General features: G+C 36.5%; 1 protein-coding gene across 8 annotated transcripts in view; it reads left to right on the plus strand.

Moving 5' to 3' along the window:
• map7d1a (MAP7 domain containing 1a) overlaps positions 1–22,444 on the plus strand; it is a 47,600-nt gene that overhangs the window by 805 nt on the left and 24,351 nt on the right. For all 8 annotated transcript variants that reach the window (XM_077217878.1, XM_077217873.1, XM_077217870.1 and 5 more), the window contains exon 2: positions 15,911–16,120. In XM_077217878.1, the coding sequence (XP_077073993.1) occupies positions 15,911–16,120 (210 nt within the window). The remainder of the gene's footprint in view (positions 1–15,910; positions 16,121–22,444) is intronic.

Raw genomic sequence — 22,444 nt, forward strand, 5'->3', positions numbered from 1 at the left:
AAGTAGTCTAAGTTTATTAAAATTAAATGACAATAAATAATACTAGGACAGTCGGACTTCCCCCAGATAGCACACGTACGTCTCCAATATAGCTTTTAAAGAGCGGTTCATCTGGAAAGCATCTGCTGTGTACAAACATCTTAAAAAAATAAAAACAGTTTTAAATGCATTCTTAATTATAAACATCTTAAAAACGTTTTCTAAATGTTTAACACCGGACAGGAAATGTCCTAAAAAAATTTTTTTACATTTAGTTATAGGCTAACGTAACGTGCTCATTTAAAAATAGACAGATAAACATGTATTTTTATTTTAAAAAAAAGTCTATTATGTCATACTATACAAGTTACTATTGCATCTTTTTATCCAATGCATGACGTGTTTATGGTGGCATATGTGACGTGTTACAGTGATTCAAGCTCAATCATGAGATATTCTCGCAGGAAATTCACAATCCATTCTGGCTGAATGGAGAACGAATTGTATATCTGACATATTCACAAAGTTTTTCACACAACAATACTAGTTATGAGTTAGAGGTTATGCTGCAAGGGTCTGCGAACCAGCATGGTGTTTTGCTGTGTGACGATTGAGTATTGTGCTCCGGCTTCTTTCCGTGACGTCACTCATTATGTCTTTAAGGTTAGATTATAAAAATGATTAAAGACGAATTTCCAGTTATCACAACGATTGATTCGTCATCAAACACTTAAAAAGCTACAGATCATAAGCAAGTGATTTCTAATGAATATTTTGACTAAGTCATCTTGGCAATGACGCCATAGTTAACAAATAAATAGCAGTTAGAACCATATGATCTTCATAGTGATTTGGATGATAGCCTACTTTCCCTGGTGACAGCTAGAAAGATCAGTCATTAAGATACACCCTGCAATTATGCATGCCTGGATAAGCATAAATATACTGTAACATGGCAGTTAATCTATTTCTCATTTCAAATTACAGTCAATGGACTGAAATTACAGTTGGACATCAAATTACATTTAATTGAGCTCCTGAAAAGATGGACATCTTTAGGTGTTGGGGTTTGGCTGCGGCTTTTAATTAGGATAGTTTATGTAACATGAAGGCCTTTTGCAGTATCATAAGGTTTGCTTGCATTTTTTTCTGGCTTCAGGCTTGTAATTGAGCATTGGTTTGGGTAAAACTATACCTCAGATCAGTTTTTCTTTTGTCTTTGCTGAATATTCAGTTAGTATGTAACTCCTTGCAGATATAGCCTACTGGATTTCAATCCATCTTTTTGCACTGGTGATCCTCTGCCGTTTTATGGTTAGTGATTAATATATTTTCTAAAAGTCATGCTGAAGTAATTGGACTTGGTCATCCTTTTATTGCAGATGAGTCATTACTTAGTGACCATGATGATCTTAACTCTTGAGGTTAAAACACTCAATGACCTAATAGTCACTTGCAAAAATGTACATTTCGAACAGAACATTTTGTCATAAAGTGAGCTTGAATTTCTTTCTCTTTAGAACCCGAACAAAACGAATCTTTTGTGTTTAAGTCCTTTGCATTTAGGACTTCATTCACTGTTGACTGTTACTCATTAACTTTCTATTTTATCCTTTATAAGAGAGCTCTGTTTGTGTCTTTAGACTGATTAATCACCTTTCATTGTCCTTTCATTTTATACCAAAGACACATTGCATGCTAGTGCACACTTGGAGCCAATTGTTTGAGAGAAAATACAAAGTAAATTTAAGTTGTCAATGTTAAAGGCATGCCCTGAATGGGTACTGAGGCGTTTTCAGTCTGACCAGGTCTGCTCTGAGTTTTGCCCTGTCAGGACTTTTGAAGAGCATCTTCTAATCTCTTTTCTTTAGATCTGCATTCAGGCATGAGTGTCGCTCAGGTCCCCCGGCCTTCCGTTTTACATGTCTGCACTGTTTGGTCCTCTTTCTTTATAGTCTCCCTTTGCTAACCTAAGAATCTGTCTTTTATAGCTACGTTTCCATCCAAAGCTGTGAATTTAACTTATGAGCAAAACTGGAATATCGCATAAAACGTTTGTGAATGAAGCCTCGTTTTCATCCCATCTGTTCTGCCAGTTATTCAATCGCATCCAATGTTCCAATGATTTTTTTGTTGTACATCGAGGCATTTATTGGTAAATGTGTTTCCATCATTGTTCATGCACGTCTACTTATCTGATAAAAAATTGTATCTGGCTCATTTGAATTCAAATTTTTTGAATTTATGCCCATCTTGGCATTTCCATCCAGTGTTTTTTTTATGTAATATCCCAAAATACGTTAGTTTGTTTTCTGCAGGTTCAATGAAATCTAATAGCAAACTAATGAGAATTGAGAGTAGTGATTGACTGATATCTAATCATTTACTGACAGCAAAATGAGATATTCAATTTAAATAAATACTTATATTGCATATTTTACTTGAGATTTGTTTTAAAAAAAATAGCCAACGTTATCAAAATGGTCAAATTTCTCAAAAAGGAATTGAAATATGTATTGAAAATATTGTCCGATAAATGAGCAGTCAGTAAATCGGTATATTTCAGAACAACACTATGTTCAATATAGGCTAGTTAAAAGTGCAAAGAACAGGGATGTTTCCCCTCCAGCCATATTTTATTACTTGTGAAAGCACTCTTGTTTTTTCTTTTTTTAATTCATGATAATCCCAAAGCACCATGATGTTCAGGTTTCAACAGAACATTAAACGCATTTGTCAAGCTCTGTGTGTTCTCGTTGTGGAAAACGTGGCTGTTTATTGTGGTCAATAAATGATAGCTGCTGTTAGTAAGTGGATATCCATTTGAAATAGTATATTTGTCAAAACAAGTCCTTCAGCTTATTTGTCAAGTCTTATGTTAATAATCTAGAACTCTTTTGCTGTGAGGCTATATGATATTATGAGTTATCGTGGAAGCACGATCCATGATATGTTTTTTGCTTAATGAGTATTATTTGGAGTTCGACATTTGGTGTCACAACAAAACTGTTTCTATTGTCAGCTCTTTGGAGGGAGGCTGAAGAGATTGTCAGACTGACAGTTTCTGTTGTGTAACATGTAACAACCCCCAAAACACATTTGTATACACACACCCCTCTCTGTCACGCCCGAGAAACAATATTCAGTTTCACAATCTTGAACCGAGGGGCTATGTAATGAGCAGAAAATGACCCCTTTTTTAGAATTACACCATTAATGACTGAAACAGAAGGAAGAAATTATAACTTTGCAAAATTGATTGTGCAATTAAGATAAAATGCTGTACCATTTGGCAGTTGGCACATTATTTTGTTCCTTTATTAGAAGGATGGGAAATTTTTGACCTTGAATGTCATTAAAAGAGTGCCGACAGCCTACTGGGGAAATGTTTAATTGGCATGTAACAATCAAGTGATCCAATTTATCCTGACCACCAACTTTAATACTGACACTCGAATACACACTTGCAGTTATGCACCAGTGAAAAATGAAGCACATTTAGCCTGAGGATTAGTTTTGGTTCTCAACGGCATCAAATCTGGCCTAGAAAGTGTGTCTTGTGCGTAATTAATCCTCTCTTAAGATTTGAATATAGTCAGACCCAGAAAATGGCAAAGAAAATGTAAAGGAAAGGGATTTTCAAAGCCATATACTCCAGATTCTGTTAACATTGGTCCTATTTTCTTTCTTTCTTTCTTTCTCATAATAGGAAGGCTTGACTTTTGATAATCCAATGCACAACCTCAAAAATATTGCATGTCAAATAAGTTTACTGAATGTATTCATCCGTTTTGCTTCCCACAGTGCATTCAAGAGTTTGCATTGAATAAAGGATCTGGTAATTCCTGTATAGTTGTTTAATCTTTTGCCTCTACATAACAAATATACTGTAGCCTCCAGTTTACAATTGTTAGAAAACGGGTTTGTTTATCCAAAAATTCTGTAATCACTTTCATGTCATTTCAAACCTGGAGACCCTAAGGGAAGGAAGAAAAAATATGAGATGGGAGGAAAAATTATATTTAAATATTTTTGCATTCTTTCACAAAACTTTTGCTTTTCTTCTTAACAGTATTGCATGTCCCTGAGAAACTTAGCACCAATAGGCGGAACATAATACTTTTGTGATAAAAGTTTTTGTTCCGCCTAGCAACTTTGCATCAGCTAACAAAATGTTTCGTGTTCTCTTGCAAAGTAAAAGCCTAAATTAAATCTGTTCATCATAAAAAACGATCGAATGTCTAAAGAAAATTTTGACTAAACCACTCAAATCATATCAATAGCCTAAGTTTTTCTTCCTTATCATTTTATGAACTGTCAAAGTTGCAATTGCGAAGGCTGTCTATGGAAGGACAGAAAGTTCTCAGATTTCATCAAAAAGATCATCATTTGTGTTCCGAAGATGAACGAAAGTCTTACTGGTTTGGAACGGCGTGAGGGTGAGTAATTGATGACAGGATTGTCATTTTTTGGGTGAACTAACCCTTTAAGACTGCAGAAATGTGATTTAGTTGTAATGGGGACAAACATCGAGCTATCTCAATATGGAGACAGCATTCATATTTGTCATTTACAGCAGGCGCTGTGTTTTCTGGTGTGGCCACTGAGTGCTAGGAATGCTAAACATTCCTCACTGAATGTGTGTCTTCTGTTCAGCTGAGGAGCGAGAGAGAGAGAGAGAAATGAGGGAAGTGAGAGCGGACGAGGAAGGAATGGTGTGACAAGATTCCAGAGCTCATGCCTGCATACAGATGGAATCACGTCAGGTTTCCTTTCCCGTGTAGCACCCAGATGGTGTAAATCATAGTCCTCAGACATGAAGCACTTGCGGGACAGCGCCTTTACATATTCCCCTTTCCCAATCTGATTGGATAAAGGCATCAATCCTACCTAAATATGACAGAGGTCACCTTCATCAAATGCACTGCCATAATCATCATCTCCATTGCACTAAATGCTGATGTATTTTTTTTAAGGAAAATGGTTGATCGGTTAAAAATGCTTTATTTGGAAGGCCACATATAAAAAGTAATTATTCTAACGGAATACACTGAAATGGGTGTCTTGTGAATACAAATTGGTTTCTGTGGCACTTGTATTGTCCAATCAGAAAACTTGGAGGCGGCTCTCTGCCAGTTACATGAGTTTGGGGAGAGACTACTTGTCAAAAAAGGCTAACATTGCTGAAATTGCTTAGAGTGGCTTTTAAGTGGAAAAATTGTTTATGCAAGGAATTTTGGAAAATGGAGAATTTGAGAAACTGGGAACCACTCTAGAATTGTAAGCAATTACTGTGATTTAAAATTCATAATCTGTCCCAGCTGAAAAATCTTATCTTAAACTATGGGGTTTGCTGGTCTTACATGTTGCTGGTTTTAGCTAGCCTCCTAGCCTGACTGCCTGAAAAGTGCCCGAAACCCCTTTTAAAACCAGACAACAGACTAGCGAAGACCAGAATACCAGCTTAAACTAATATAAAAAAAAAATGTTCCAGGCCTTTTAATACTGTGGCCTAACATTTTTAATAATGAATTTTCATGTTCCTGATTTTAATTAGCCATTCTGAGTGCTGTAAAGCACTTGTGCATATCAATCGGTGATTCACTACACACTTCATTAGTCTCAGCTTTTAAGATACATAAGATACAGCAAATCACGTGTTGGGTCTTTAAAATCTTTACTGTTTTAAGTCCCTGAAAAGTTATAAATGTTATGTCTATTGGTTAAACATGAGCATATTAGTTACATCATCAACCAAAACATTAGATTAGTGAGCTGTTTTGTTTTCTGCTGCCTACATAGGTATCCACCTTCTGAGACAGCATCCTATCTAAAATGGACCCTCATAAGTGACTAATTTGAAATGCCCTTCACGCACAGGCAGCAACTCTCTGCGGCATACATTAGCAAAGTGCATTGGAAACTAGGGATGGGCATGATTAATCGACGATCGATTATTGATCATTAAGAATTTCGTCGATCACGTTAATTTGTTATCGATTATCATTAAACTAATGCTGCTGCGTTGCGTAGTGTGAGTGGAAAGTGAACGTGTTCCCCGGGCTGGTCAAGTTAGTGCGGAGGTACATGTGCATCCCGGCAACGTCAGTCCCCTCAGAGCGGGTGTTTTCAGCGGCTGGACTGAAGCCTTGTTTACACTCGACGCGTCCGCACGAGCGCGAAGGTGAGCGCGGCAAAAATGACGTCATTGCGGTATTCTGTGTTTCACAGGCGAGCGCGTCGAGTATAAACGCCTCGTCTGTTTGGGGAGGTGCGCGCGCAGTCTGTGGAGACTCGCGCTGCAGAGCCAGGCGAAGGTGTAAACGAGGCTTGACGGTCAGGTTGCGGTCGCGTCTGACCTCAGATCATGTCATCAACATGCTTATCTTTCTCCACAAAAATCAGTAGACTGGTGTAGAAGTTGTATGTGAGTTACTAGTTATTTTTTACGAGGCTTTGTTAAGTAGCCTAGCCGAATTGATTGTTACAGTAGGTAGGCTAATCTCTCTCACCCTCTTTCTCGACTCCGTTCTTGGATAGTTTTGAGTTACATTTTGACAAAACCTGTCAGATCTAAGAATTATTATGTTTTTGGTTAAGTTATTGTTTAACATGATTTTTTTATTATTTATTATGTTGGAACAAACGAGGGTCTCTGTTTAAGAACGCCAACTCGCAGCTGCAGGTTCCGTTGCTTTCGAGCACCGCAGCGCATATATATCTTCAAGTTTAGCCTAACCGAACGTCCAGTTTTACTGCCACAAGTTGATCATCTTGTAATAAAGATCCAATCGAGGAAAAACGCGCTGTATTTTTGTATTTTCATTGCATTTTTAATTTATAAAAAGTATATAATATAAAAATAAATAATGAATTTGAATATAAAAATATTAATGATTAATCGATAGTCGATCGTTAATTCTCCCGACGATCGACTAAGAAAATTTAATCGAATGCCCATCCCTATTGGAAACTTGACCCATTGATTGAGATAGATTTTGACCGAAGTTTAGGACATGTTAGTTCACTCTGCGGCCATTTTGGTAGCTAGGGACCTTTTTCCTATGTGGGTAATAGGCGTACAAATATAGATCCTATCTTCTTGGGGAAAGACTGAAATTTCTTATGCTGTATCTTCCTGGTTTGATGTTAACATGTTGCTAAGCAAGTGTAATGCCTTAAAATGTTTTAGGTAGCCTGCTCCTTAGATTTTGAAACGTAGCTATTATCTTTGAAAGTTCCAATGAAAAAAATAGTAGCAACAGATATTTTCTTCTGAATTATGACGTACATCGAAGTGAAAAAGATTATTGAAAAATGATTGGAGAAGTCCGGCAAACATCACCAGAGAGAAGTCGTTTTCACTGGAAGATTTAATATTTTATTTAAAGGGATAGTTGACCCAAAAAATTTGTCATCGAAATTGTGTAGTCAATTACTCAACCTCAAGGTTTTTCAAACCTGGAAGCAATTTCTTTCTTTTGCGTTTCATTTATGGGTGAACTGTCCCTTTAAGAATTATGAGATTAGAACAAAAATACAAATGCACTGAAGAATTGTTCATAATAACATGCATTTAAAAAATAGATAGGTTTTATTTTCATTTCATGCTGACTTTAAAGTCACTCTGAGGAATCTTTACAGCCACATTGTCATACCTCGTGGTGTAAAGGTCAAAAGACAGGAAGCCTTGGAATGCCATCAGAGACTTTCCTGTCCGTCACTCTTTTGCTTGTTTTACATTCCCTGTGTGGGAATTTTGCGCTTTGACGTCTTGATGTGTCCTAATTTTAACAGCTGAACAACTGGGAAAACAGCTGTACTCTGCTTTGAGCACTGCTTTATATTGTAAATGGCTGGATTTACAGTCTGTTTCTTCTGGAGGTGGGAAGATCATATCAGGGAGAAGTCAGATTGTAGTGACAGTCAGCTGATCTGTGCTGTAATGTCGGTCTGACGCAGTTAAATGCCAGTGGTCTCAATTGTGTTTCTTGTTTTGTTTTCTCACATGCAGGTTTTCTATTGTCATTTCTTTAGTGAATCAGATACTGATAACTGATATGCCGATTATAATTTTCTTGTTATGGCCAATAGTAAAGGTTTTTTATTTATTTAATTTTGTTTACCATTTTATCTAAATAAATTGCCATAAAATAAAACCAATCGTTTTAAATGTATGCATCACAACATTATATATATATAATATCTGAAACGGTTCCAATACTCCTTTTCTGCAGTATCAATACACCAATACCATTTGCATGTTCTTGCTTGCTTCTCTCCAACGCCGAATTGACACACACCCCTCTTCTCTGACTAACTCAGCTCATTTTGTTTACCAAAACGTCCAAAAAGTCAAAAAGCCCTTCTTGCAGAGTATTCAAATAAATAAGGTCAGTGTTGGAACGTAAATAGTTAAGGGAAATCGCATTTTGTGTTACAGTATTATGGATCTATGCATAACCTCTTAAAGTGACAGCAGCCTAATAAACCTGCTTATTTCTGTCATGTTAATCAAAGAACAAAAGACAGAAAATCATTAGCTGATCTTGTTTTCTAACTTCAATTGTAAGAATTAAGCTGTATTTAATTTTTTGAAAACTATCCAGTGTTATTTTACATTTGATAACTTTTTTTCCTGTGGTTTTTCTTACCTGAATACAGTTACACCCACCTAAAAAAAATTAAAGAAATTTGAACATGAGGAAACACAAAGGCCAAATTCCCATAATCATCCATCCCAATGAGTAAAACCAAAGAATATAGTTCTGATGTGCATCAAAAGATTGTTGAGCATCACAAAATGGAAAGTAGCTGTAAGAAAATAGCTAATGAATTGAAAAATCACCACATGTTGTTTGGGAGGGTTTCAAGAAAAATCCTCCTCGCTCCTCCAAAAATAAACTCCAGCATATTCAGTTGTCAGACACGACTGGAACTTCAAAAGTGACTGTATTCTATGGTCAGATGAAAGAAATAAACGGCTTTTTGGCTGCAAACCCACAAGATGTGTTTGGTGCAAACAGGAATAAAAATCACCCCATGCCTACGGTTAAATATACTGCTGGATCTTATATGTTGTGGGCCTATTTTTTTGCTGGAGGTCCTGGACATCTTGTTCAGATGTATTATGGATTCTAGCAAATACCAACAGATAAAAAATCAAAACCTGAAAACCTCTGCTAGAAATCTTATAATGGTCCGTGGTTGGATCTTCCAGCCGGACAATGATCCAAAACAAACAACAAAATCATCACAAAAATTGGTAACTGAGCACAAAACGAAGCTTCTGCCATGACCGTCACAGTCCCCAGACCTGAACCCTATAGAAAATGAGTGGGCTGAACTGAAGAGAAGAAGCACCAACATGTTATTGAATCTGAAGGATCTTGAGAGATTCTGTATGAAGGAATGGTTCTGATCTCTTGTCAGTTGTTCTCCAAACTCATCAGGCATTATAGAAGAGAACTCGGAGCTGTTATCTTGGCAAAAGGAGGTTGCAAAAAGTATTTAATAACAGGGAGCCAATAATTATGGCCAGCGTGTTTTGGAAAAAAGCATTTACCCCCCACTTTCAATTATTTTACTTTAATGAAAGGTTCGATTTTTGCGCATTTTTTGAATAAAAGATCAAAAGGATAAGCAATGCAGATTTATTTTTTACAGCCCTTTTTGAATATATTTACCAGGGGTGCCATTAATTCTGACCACAACTGTATATCTCCCCGTGGTATTGAATATTAATATTTTTCAAGTTATCGAAGTATCATGGCAACACTATTTACGTTACTAATATATTGTGCCTCCCTAACATTTGTGAAGGAAAATAGATCAGGACATGATACATGCCGTTGTGGTTTGAAAAAAAAAAACTGAAGCACAATGCAACAATGTCAATATGTTTTAAAGTTGATATGATTCAGATTTATCGAAAAAAGATTAATTTACCCTCAAATTTCAATGTGTTGGAATTATTAGAAACCACTGATGGAGCTTGTAGTATGACTTTGACTAGATCTCAGTTTGATATTTGATAGTTGTTATATTTTGCTTTGACCGCCAAACCAGCAGCCCACTGCGCTACTTTTATTAGCTATACAGATGCTAACAGATTAGAAAATTAGCAATTGATTCAAATCATATGACTGACCATTTTGACTGGCCAAACCAAAATAGTCTCCATGTTGAGGTTGAATATTGATTTTAATGAAATGTATAAATGTTTAAATAAGGCCTTGTGTTTTTATTTTCCCATGTGGTAGTTTAGCTCTCAGTTTGCAGATCTTGTTCTTGGCTCTGGTTTCCTCCTGCTTCAGTGTGAGTGAGTTCACAGAACATGAAAGTGCTTTAGAGATTGGTGTGCATTTGGATCCCATAATAGGCTTCTGCTGCAGGAATGGCTGTCAGATTGTTGGGTGGAGTTGGAAACCCAAACACTGAATTTAGCACAATCTCCAGATTGTTTTGAATTGATGATTAGGTCTTCGCTGGTTTAAAATGAACCGGTTTAATGTTTCTGTTAGATGTTTCTCCACCAAAATCATGCTGGTTCTCATGCCAGAGCTCAACCGAAGAATCTGAGACCTGCTCTCAGGTTGTAGGGGCCGGTTTGAGTAAAGTTGGGTAAAGCAATTAATACTTTTATTCAGCAAAGATGCATTTTTTGATTGCATTAATTGATTAAAAGTAAGAATTATTTTGTGTCAGTGCTGTTCTTTTGAACTGCATATTTCCACAAAAGTACAGGATCATGTGACACTGAAGGCTGGAGTAATAATGCTGAAAATGTAGCTTTTCCATCACAGGAATAAATTACATTTTTACAATTTATTCAGTTTTGAAAATTAACAAACTGCACTAGTTACTAAACATGACTGCCTTCATGATGACAGAGCAGGAAGTTATGAATGGCATGGCATTCATCATTGCATTCAGCTGTGGCCTGCCACATACTGTATGTCCTTGTCACTTCCTCTGAGAATCGTCCTTTAGACGAAAACATGCTGGGGCATCCTGGGTACAGACCCAAGAGAACGTCTGCTGGGTTCAAACCACATGCTGCCATCTTACCTCACTGTCTGTACTGTAGTTTTGTAGAGGGATACTGGTATTTACCAATGAATGTGGTTTCGGAATGGTAAATATCATTGTCATTGCACAACAGAGATACATTTTTTATTGTTGCGGTCTTGCCGAACAACATTGCAACTAGTTGCATTGATATAGAATTAAGCGTTTTGTTTTTTACTCAAAATGTTACGTCAGTTTTTCACTGACAGCAGATTCTTTCTTTTTTTGGTTTACATCCCATCATATTCCAATTTTATAAGAAATCTATAATCAAATAAGATGAGAAATGGGCTATTTTTCATATCATTGTTTATTACATCAACTTACAGTATTGTGTGTGTGTGTGTGTGTAATAAAAATGTATATTTAATATTAAAATATGTAATATTGTATTTTATCAATATTAAAATAGTTTATTTCCCTTTAACATAAATGCTTGAAGCTGAAAAACATAATGCAATCCTGAGCTACTGCTACAGCTCACCCATATCTTTCCTTTCCTCACTCAAGACACTCCCTCACACACAAACACACACAGAAACTAGTTTGAGCTCCGATGTGAGCCATTCAAATCCTAAGTGCATTCGTCAGGCATGCAGTGAGCCAGTTGTTCACTTGTGCAGTGCTCTGGTCGCGCCGCTGAAACGCTTAAGTAAATTTATTTTGACGTATCACATTTGAACAACTCCAGTCAGTCAGAACTTTGGAGCACCATTACAGATCATAGTCTCTCTCTCTTTGGCTCTGTCCCAGCAGCTGGTGTTTACTCTGGGCTTCCTTTCCCTCACACTCCCCCCAGAAGAGGCGCCCGACCTGCTTACATCATCCATCCGGGGTGAGGGGCGAGGGGCCGGGGGGTTGAGGATGAGGTAATTCATTAGGCCTTAAATGAGATGCAGATCCATTCTCAGTCGGCCTCTCGGTTCTTCTGTTCTCCCCCCATCCCCCCTCTCACCTCTTCCGATCTTTGATTCAATGGTCGCTGCTTGCTTCCACTTCCGGCTCCCTGTTTGTCTCATTTCCATATTTGAAAAAAAACATTGCTCTAGCTCTCTAAACCCTTCAGGATCAATGCACCCTTTTGGTGAGACTGATCTGCTGGTCTGGTCTTCATTTAACGGGTTTTCTGTGGTTTTAGGGCAATGTAATGACACATTGTCCTTGAAAAAGACCAACAGATATGCTTGAAGTAAAATGTATTTATTTGTCATTCGTTCATTTATTTTTTACAGATAAACACAGTTTTATACAATTTTTTAGTCCTCATCCTTTAGAAATATGATGAGTCATAGAACATAGCTCATTCATAGCTTTTTTTATTTATTTAAAAGATTTAGCTAATTCTTAGATATTTGTTTTTATGTACTTTTTTTTTGGTTTAAGCATTTTCATGTCAGTTGTGCTGTTGAAAAATGGCAGATGTTGTCTTAAAATATGTTTGCCTGTACCGGTAGTTTTTTTTATGACTATGATTCTATAACCAGTAATGCACTGATAGTAAAAATTTGCCACAAGATTTGTCCCCTTTTGTCCCCTCCAAATCAGTCCCTCAGTCCACACTTTGTCACACTGTATTAACTTTGTTTACAGGATGCATTAATACCCCATATAGAAATTGGAGTAATTAAATTTGGAGTAATTTACTGTTTGAGAAATCTTCCTTTTTGTGTCAGTTGCTTGTTTGATTGACAACATGCCATGGTGCATTTCTATAGTCAGTCTATTTTTCCAGACATGATAATGAGTACCAAGCAAATGCATAATGCAACAGAAATCAACAGCCACATTACTGATTGAGATTTAAACTGGGATATTTCATGACAAAGTACAGCTACTCTCCGACTCCTAGTTTAAACCTCAACCCTTTATGCATGCAACAACCCAGATCTTTTCTTGTCTAATGTCTTTTTTATCACTTCATGTCTGGTGGTAGGTATTTTTAGCTCAACATGAATAATGCAGTGCATTGCAGCGTTTGCTCGGTTTGTCCATGGACAGCGTGCAATGCCAGTGGCAAGAGGAAAAGGGATGCAAGGGTGGTTCAAAAAGAGTCATATCTCGGCTAAAGCACACCCGAGGGTAAAGAAGAACTTTAGCTGAAGTTTCCTGCTCAAATCTCCAAATATTACTCCCTGTAAAACTCTCAAACCCCCGTTCATTCATTGCTATACCGTCCAATCTCATTCACCCAGGAATAAAACAGGCCACCACTGATGTGTTTTTTTTTTTGTTGTTGTTAGAATAACTTCCGCCTCACGGCAGCTGAATAGAGAATAGACAACACAGGCGTCCCTCTGAGTAAAAGCAGGATGTTTTCATATTTGCTTGACCAAGCTGATTTTTACTCTGTTGTGGTATTTGGCTAGATGAAATGTTGAATATCCACCTTAATATATTTGTGTTGTATCTGTTTTGCTGGCAATGTAATTTTACATAACATAATTTGACGATCCTTTTTTTTTTTTTTTTTTTTTGGTTCGCATACCTACCTGAAGTGATAAGATAAAATAAAATCCTGCATCAAAATTTATAGACAAGACAAGTAGTTTGTTTAGGCATGGTTTGTAAGGAATTACAAACCTGCGCACATATATTCAAACGCACATAACTATAGAATCAATTCTTAATGCGCATGTGAACGCCATCAGCGTCTATCACAGGTTCGCGTTTAAAGTCTGTTTAGAGAGAACGGTGTCGTCTTAGCGGCCCCTAATTTAATAACAAACTATCATTTAGACGGAAGTGAATCAATCAAAACTAACTTTAGCTGAAAACATTTCTCAAGAACCACTATAAAACTAAACCAATCTCTGTTACCTTAAATTATATGTTTATCTCTGTAAAGCTGCTTTGAAACAATCTACTTTGTTAAAAGCGCTATATAAATGAGGATGACTTGACTTGACTTATGAGGTAATAAACAACCCAATTGTTTAAATAATGTCTCTGATTAAAATCTTCATAGAAAAACAAATTTAGAGTTGGTAAACGAATTAAACGGTTTCATTCAATTGATTCTGAGCTTTGATTGATTTGTTTTGTGTTTACACATCCTGAAAGTTGATATGGGATATTCTTCATTTATGATGTGAAGAAAACATTTGTAAAAAATGTGAAGAAAATATAAATGTTTTGGTAATAAACAACAGTATTTAACAATAACAATCAAAAGTTTGGAAGCATTGACTGTTTTTAACGTTTTTGAAAGAAGTCTCTTATGTTCATCAATCCTGCATTTGTTTGAAAAAAATGTAGAAAAAAACAGCAATATTGTGAAATATTACAATTTAAAATAGTGGGTTTCTATTGAATATACTTATTCAATAATATGAATTTTCAGCCTCATTACTCCAGCATTGTCACTTGACCCTTCAGAAGTCATGCTAATATGCTTATTTATTATCAATGTTGGAAACAGTTGTGCTGCTTAATATTTTTTTCATAACCTGTGTGTGATACTTTTTTCAGGATTCTTTGAAGAATAAAAAGAAAAAAAAGAAAAAAAACAGCATTTATTTAAATGTAGCTTTGCCATCACAGGATATTTTAAAGTAAATAAAAATAGAAAAACATCAAATAAATGCAGGCTTGACACGCATACGAGTTTTAGGCTATTTAAAAAATATATAAATATTGTATTGTTTCCAAATTTTGACCGGTGTTCCGACTCCGCTTAAAACTATCAGATCTATTGTATATCGTATATATTCATATATATTACTATTTGCTATGCTCTGTTCTATGCATAACCAAAATTATTAACAAATTGTATAAAGTTAATCCTTAATTTTGCTTTTTTTGTGAAAAGCAGTGTGGACAATTAGGCTTAATCATTTTTAGTGTTTTACATCTAATTGGCACCAAAATAATTAAAATATGTATTGAATATTGTCAAAAAAGCTACAAAATAGTGAGTTTTCTTCTCAAGGTATATTGCCCAACCTCACACTGACGTGTGTGTGTGTGTGTGTGTGTGTGTGTGTGTGTACATAGATGCTTTACTGTTGGCCAAATTCACATTGGACTCTAACCCAGGTCACACTCTTATCAGTGAAAAACATGTGATCTGTTGAACCTCCTCCCTTTGTGTTTACTGTCTCGACATGACATCATGGCTTTAAGGCCTCAGAAGTCCAGCACTTTTCTTTCTTGCTCGTTTTCTTAGACGAAAATGTTCAATTTAGACTTTTAGACTGTTCAAGTAGCCAGGTAAACAACAAGCTTATCAATAGTGATTGGAATCTTTAGCTCCTTACAATTCGCTTCAATTGAATTTTAATTTAGGAAGTAATGATCTATTGCAGTTTAAGGCAGCTCATTGCCAAATTCTATGTTAAGATTCTGCAGAAGAATCATTAACTGCAGGGAATGTTAATGAAACTCTCAGATTGGATGGTCATCTTCTAATATCCATTAGTTGGCAGTTGTTGGAGTGTTTTCCATTTGCAGGAAGTAAATCATATGGTTTAGCCTTGAGTGTCCTGAAGATTCTGATCATCAGTAATAGAGATTGTGTTTGCCCTATTCTTTTAATTGATGTTCTTGAGGGAAGAGACAGTATCAATCCTTCAAACTACCAATAATCAATTCACTGGAGTGCAGTTAAGGTTCATATTGAGCCGTCTGGATGTGACTCTTACTCATTTAGTCTTTGAAATATTCTTTTATGGATCATGTGTGCTAATCAAACAAATCGATCTGGATTTAATCTTTACTGAATGTAACTTTGAATGACTCTTCTGTGTAATCGCACATCAAGTAGACAAATACACTTGAGTGTTTGCAGTAGTTTTGGAATGAAGTTCAACTGGTCTTCATCTCTCGGTTGAAGTTTCTCACTCTTTTTGGTCTTCTGTCTCAGATCCCCCAGCTGTTCCTGAGGCCAATCCCAGCGCTCCCAGCTCAGAGGAAGTCAACACCCCTTCAAAAACAGAAACAGGCCTTGAAGTCAGCAGGCCTACAAAGATGGACACCGGAAGGAAATCAGTTACCCCGTCACGACCAGACGTCAATCCAAAATCCCCTGCGACACCTACTCCGAGGTCAAGTTGTAGCCCTCAATCCAAGAAAGGTGGGTATCCTGAAGACTATCTGCCATTAATCTTAAAAAAAGTTCAGTATTGGGTTTTTATACTTTTCATTATATACAGTCCTCTTTATTACCTTTTTACCCCAAAAGATCTGAATGTGAGTAGATGGTCATTGGGTTTACATGGTTTCTAGTTGGTTGATTTATAAGCTTGATCAGCTGCACTACCAGCTAATAGTGCCCAGATCAGCCATTTTGGTCAAGCCCGGTTGGGTTGGATACCATCTTGAGATGCTTAAGGTGTTCTAACACAAAACTTGTTGACTTGTTTGACCTCCATAATCTGGTATATCCATTTTTCCAACATAACATTGATCAGAATCAGAATCAGAATGAGTTTTTTTCCTTCTGTTTGTACAGACACTTGGCGAATAAAGAATCATTTTGATTCTTATTCGGTAATAAACCTTTTAAGTACTTTATATTCGCTTAACACAATTCAAAACAATTTCCCTTCCATGAGAAGCATTCAGGAAATCTCTTGAGAAATGAGCCAGTAATTGAGGGTTTACATTTGCCCAAAGTCTTGAAAGCTTAGAGAGGCATTTGTTTAATGTCCCACAAAGAATTTCCATAGTCAGGCCTCTGTAAATGCTCCCAGACTTATTACATTAATGTAGAATCAGATCCGTTTAGTGCGGTAAATGTTGATGCTAATACTGACTTGTGGAGGCTGGCGACAGGCGGTTCCTAATCGCCTCTGGTCCATCAGCTGAGGTGAAGCAATGAAACCTGACTGGGCATCACATTTCACAGAGCTGTGCCAACGGAGGGATTTAACCCTCCTCCTCGGTTCAGTCACGTTCATAGTATAATGACTTTACTTGTACAAGAACATGTAGACGCATGTTAAAGGGAGAGTTGGGTTTGAGAAAGTAATCAGCTTTTCTTTGCCTACTTCATTGTTGCCTCTTTATATAACTGAGGATGTGGTTGTAGAGCGATTGGTGGGTAATTATGTGGGAAAAGCTGGTTCAGCTGTGTTTGATATTCTTACTGTATTTGAAACTGTAAATGCAATAGTTGTTTGATACACAAAAGAATCTTTTTATATTCCTTGTACTGATTTGAACAGCATTTGTAAGTAATCTTTGGGAGGAAAACTGTGTGGTGAGTTGACATTAGAATCACTTTATCCATACTAAAGTAATCAAAAATAACCATAAACTAATAAATTGAGGTATTTAACTTTTAATTTAATGCAAAAGTGAATATTAGACATGCCGATACTTCTTGGAAAACTTTTTTCTTGAGTGAATCAAAATGAATGAGTTGAACAATTCGAAGTGAATGTTATTATTTATTTATTTGTTTGTTTTAATCTGGTTGTAGTTTTTGAGTCATTTAAATTGTTTAATATGTTTATTTATTATTGATTTACTGATGATGAACTGTAATACATTTGTTAAATTCATAGTAATATAAATGCATTAAAATTCAGAATTAAAAGGACTATTAAAAGGAAAATACCAGTTGGATTTATTCAGTTTGTTTACTTTGTCATTAATAGTGTTTTGCAGTATTAACAGGGTTCCCACGCGTCCTGGAAAACCTGGAAAATGAAAGACCAATTTTCCAGTCCTGGAAAACACATGGAAAATGGGAAAAAAAGTAAAATGTCCTGGAAACTTTTGTGTTGTCCTGGAAAATAATTTTCCCTCCTTGGGGATGAACGCAAACGGGTTAAACGTTTTACGCATGAATGTCTGTTTTCAGCTGCCTTCAAAGGGTAATATTGGGCTGAAGCGCTTGTCTGCTTTCATTTCTGCATGTAGCCAGCACAGCGCCCCACGTGACACAAACCTGCCAATATGTACGCATTTTGCGTAGCAAGTACGCAATTTGACATCTCAGTATGTAGGACTTGCCCCTGTAAACTACGGACATGTGACAACACGATGCAGCAGCGTGGTGAAGCACTTTCAGCTAATCATTGTAGAAAAGCGGAGAATAACGAGTCTACCGAACCTACAACGTAACATTCCCGTCCCTCTCCTCCTGCCCTCTGCCTGAATGTTCCCCATTCGCTGCAGTTGGGCTTAAAAAGGTAAACTGTGTGTGTGTGTAGGCCTGTCGCGATAGTCAATAAATCAATTAATCGCACGATAAAAAAATGAGCTCGATAGTCTTTCCGGTCGCAATAATTTCCATTTGCATGCTTGTGTGTTTTCCTCGTCTCTCTCTACCAAAGAGACTGGATGACAACTCTCGGTTTCTCAGCGTGAACTAGAGCTTAGATTCTATACCCGAGCCCGAACTTGACCCGACCCGCAGGCCGATATTTCCCGACACTATCCTCGGGCCGGGCCCTTGATCTAGAGACGTACGCACTCCCAACGCAATAGAGTGCGGCGCGGCACTAGATTTGATGGCCGAGTGCGGGCGCGGCCGGTAATGCACTCACTCTGTGTGTGCGGATTGCGGGAGAATAAAACGCAGGGATGCAAACAGCGCGCTTTTCGGCGCCTCACGCTTTTTTCACTTCAGTTTGGGTGACTTGGGTCTGAGACTGAGAGGGTCTTATTATAATTTCACAAAGTCATCTGAAGCCATTCCATAGCTTAATGTGAGGGACAGAAGTCTATTTACATCATTAAATTAAAGTTTACGGAAACTCGTTTGTTCCCTCCTCTGCGGCTGTCAATCATTCTCCATTCAGTATTCAAACAGCGCGCGCGCCTCGTCCGGTTACAGCAGGATGCACGGTAAAACTCTCTCCAATATGATATATTCACATTATAGTGCTTGATCTGTAGATAAAAGGCTGTGGATTTGCATAAAATTACTTTATTTTGTGTATTTGTATATTATGTTTGTTGCTGTTTTTAAACGACTCGCTACCGTGCCTGTTAGCACAAGGACTATGAATCGGCATCAAACGCACAATAACTGGAATTTAAAACTGTGAAGAAACAAATGAACAATAAACTGTTGGACAGATATACACTAGGATTTGTGCGCTCAACATTTCTTCGCTTTGTGCCGTGAACTTTTAAATGCATACTTGTGCAGCGCAGCGCTGCACACCTTGACTCCATGTTGCTTTGAGCACATCATTCTGCACCCGCGATGCGCATACGCGCTTTGTGCGCTCTGTTTTGAAGCGTTCATGGTCTTGCGCACTGAAAGATTATTAAAAGCCTATATATTTTTTTTATACCTATCCTGCACAATACATTTAAAATAAGTATAATTTAATTGTATATTATTTCTGTGTAGTGTAGGCTATATAAATATATACACTTCTGAATTCTTGACATTAATATATAAATATAAAATTGTGAAATGTATGATTGCATGCAGGATAGGATTTGAGTTTGATATTAATATTTTTTATTCATTTTTGTAGTGATTTTCATTTTTACTTGAAGAATGCAGGTGTCAGATGCACTAAGTCAACTGTAAGTAAACAGTAAACAGATAAAGTAAAGGAAATTGTTTTGGTGATTTATTGAACATAACATATTTTGTGGAGAAAGTACAATAGAGAAAGATTGAGATGAATAACCATTTAAGCAATATCTGGTTAAATGTACAAAATATAAGGTACAATTGTAGAAAACAGCAATTCTCCAAAGCTTGGGATATATGATATATACCGGTATTTTACCCTAGTTTGTCAGAATATTTTACTTCAGATCCATTTCATACACCAGTAGGCTAAATGGATTTAGCATTTAAACACATTTAGCTTTACAAAAGGTCTATCCATTTCAGCAATATAATTGACAAAAACGGTTACAAAGATTTGATAAATCAAAATAATTTAGAGTCAAAAACACATAACTCATCAGTTTATGCCATTATGTATACCAGATGCGTAATGTGCCTTGGTGCGGGCAGATGCAATTAATTTAGAATTCCGATAATAGTTAATATTTTCTAACGTTAGTGACTGATTGCGAATACAACTTGACTGTGAGAGTTTGGACTTTTAAACTGATATCAGCAAGTAAAATAGCAGTGTATGAACTAAAGTAGAGAATAACTTCTGTTTTAGTAGTGTGGCATTGCAAGTAGAGGAAAGCAGGTGGCATTGTGAAAGACAACAATCTTTGCACAACTATAATACAGAAATAACGGTATAGGTACAATATCACATTTGTTTCAAAATATATCTCGATATGATAATATCGGTATATCGCCCAGCCTTAGTTGTGATAACTTGATTCGCACTGTAGCAGCTGAAAAAGTCTTGAAAATGTCCTGGAAAAGTCCTGGAAAATCATTTCAAGAAAAGAGTGGGAACCCTGATTAATAATTATTAAATCAACTGATAGTTAATTTTAGCTTTTAATTTTAACTCAGATTTTTACCTTTAACTGGCTGATAATTTCTTGACAAGTCAAGTTTTGTCATCATTTAGCCTCAGACGGTTTTATGTTATTAGACTTCTTCAAACCTCCGGTTGTGCACAGTTCAGCTTATGCCATCATAAAATATATTACTGCTGTCAAGCAGCGGTCGAGCTGAACAGCTTGTAAAAACGAACACTCTGTTCCATAGAATATGTTCATCTATTGATCCTGGGCTGCTGCTGCCTCACTCATAATACTCATTTGTTATGTGAAAGAACATAAGGAGACCTGAAGGAAGGGAAGAGCTGAAGATCAGACATTGACTCATACTGTATGCTCTATGCTGAATCATACATCTTTTTTTTCTCACCTAGCCATTTGAAGTTCACCTTTATTCTGGTTGTCTGGAAAATGCAACTTACATTAACATAGTAAAAGTTTGGGGAAGATTGTAAAGTATAGCTGGCACTGACAGCATAAAAAAAATAACACATAATTTACAAATACCATAGGAAGTATTATGCTTTGCTCCCTCCCATTTATGATTACTATTAGATTTATAGTTTTGAAGGCTTACACACCCCTAGTAAATTAGAATCATAACTGCACCTTTGTCATTAAGGTGATGAATTGGCAAATAGTAAGTAATAATTCCCAGGCTTGTTTTCACTTTTTTAACCATATTTTCATTTTACAATTTTATATGAGCAAAATCACACAAGTACTGTAGCCATGTGATATCGCTCTGTATCAGCACGGCTGTGATGCGGCCGTAGGCACGGCTAAGAGTGTGATGTTGTGTTTACACAACAGTTTGATGGCCAAGTGTGTAAATAAATAAGAAACAACAACAGTGTCTTTAAAAACCCTCTTTTGTGCAGAACTACGTCCTTCCACTAAGAATTAAAATCTCGAGTTTACAGTTTGACAGTTGAGTCTCTCACTTTAGAACTAGTAACTAAGGAACAATGTAAGTTCCGTCTTATAATGTGTTGTTTAGAGTAAAAACAACGTCTTTGTTTACAACCTTATTTCAGTCCCTTTCAATATAAAAGTCTTTGCTACTTACTCATAAAGACTGTCTTTGCTGCCATCTAATGGCTAACACTAACACTCTTTCACAATACCAAATGCACCATGTTATTTATATAAAATATTATTTATTGAAAAATAATATTTAAATAAACAATATTAACCATTATAAAAGAATAAGAAGTTTGTACAATAGGAAATAAACATAAGCAAACAGTTCATTCAAAATTACAGAAGCAGCACAAGTTATAGTACAGGATTTCATTTAAATAAAAATATAAAGTTATGAAACTTAACTTTGCCCTTAGCCAGATCGATTTGCTCTGGAACAAGTAATAGATTATCTAGGCCAAAAAATTAATTATACTTAAGATCCATTTGTAATGAGCGCTGCTGGCCTTTCATTGTTTGCATATTTATATTCATATCTATTTCTTACTGTAGGGTATTATGCTGTTAGTGCCAGGATCCATAAGCATTAGACTTCACCACCGTTCAGTGGGAGCAGAGAGAATAATTGTCAGTTGCGCTCAGTGGTTTTATTGAGAGAATAAAAAGCTTTTGTTATTGCTGTTTGTACTTTGATTTTGATATAGTTTTTATGCCATTTAATGTGGATAGTAAGGGTCTTGAATTGGTTAATACAGCTTTCCAGCCATGGTTAAATTTTTTTGGTTCATGTTTTTTTAGCGCTTGAGGAGATGGTATGGTCAGTGATTATGCACCACTCTGCTGCCTCAGACCCTCTGGAGTCTCTTTCTGGGTCAGTCTTCTGCTTTTTCTGTCTCTGCCCGGTGACTCATCAATGGGAACATGGGCTGCTCGCAATGGCCCACAAGACTCTGCGCATCAGCTTCCTGTGCTCTATAAATACTCAAAGTGGAGCAAAAGTCATGAAGAGGAACACTTCTGGTGTCTTATGATCATTATTAATGAGTTTTTGGTTCATCAGATAAAAGTTTTATTAGACTTTGTG

This window comes from Siphateles boraxobius, unplaced genomic scaffold (assembly GCF_051911475.1).
Source record: "Siphateles boraxobius isolate OS27281-9 unplaced genomic scaffold, OSU_SipBor_1 12, whole genome shotgun sequence".
Lineage (NCBI taxonomy): Eukaryota > Metazoa > Chordata > Actinopteri > Cypriniformes > Leuciscidae > Siphateles > Siphateles boraxobius.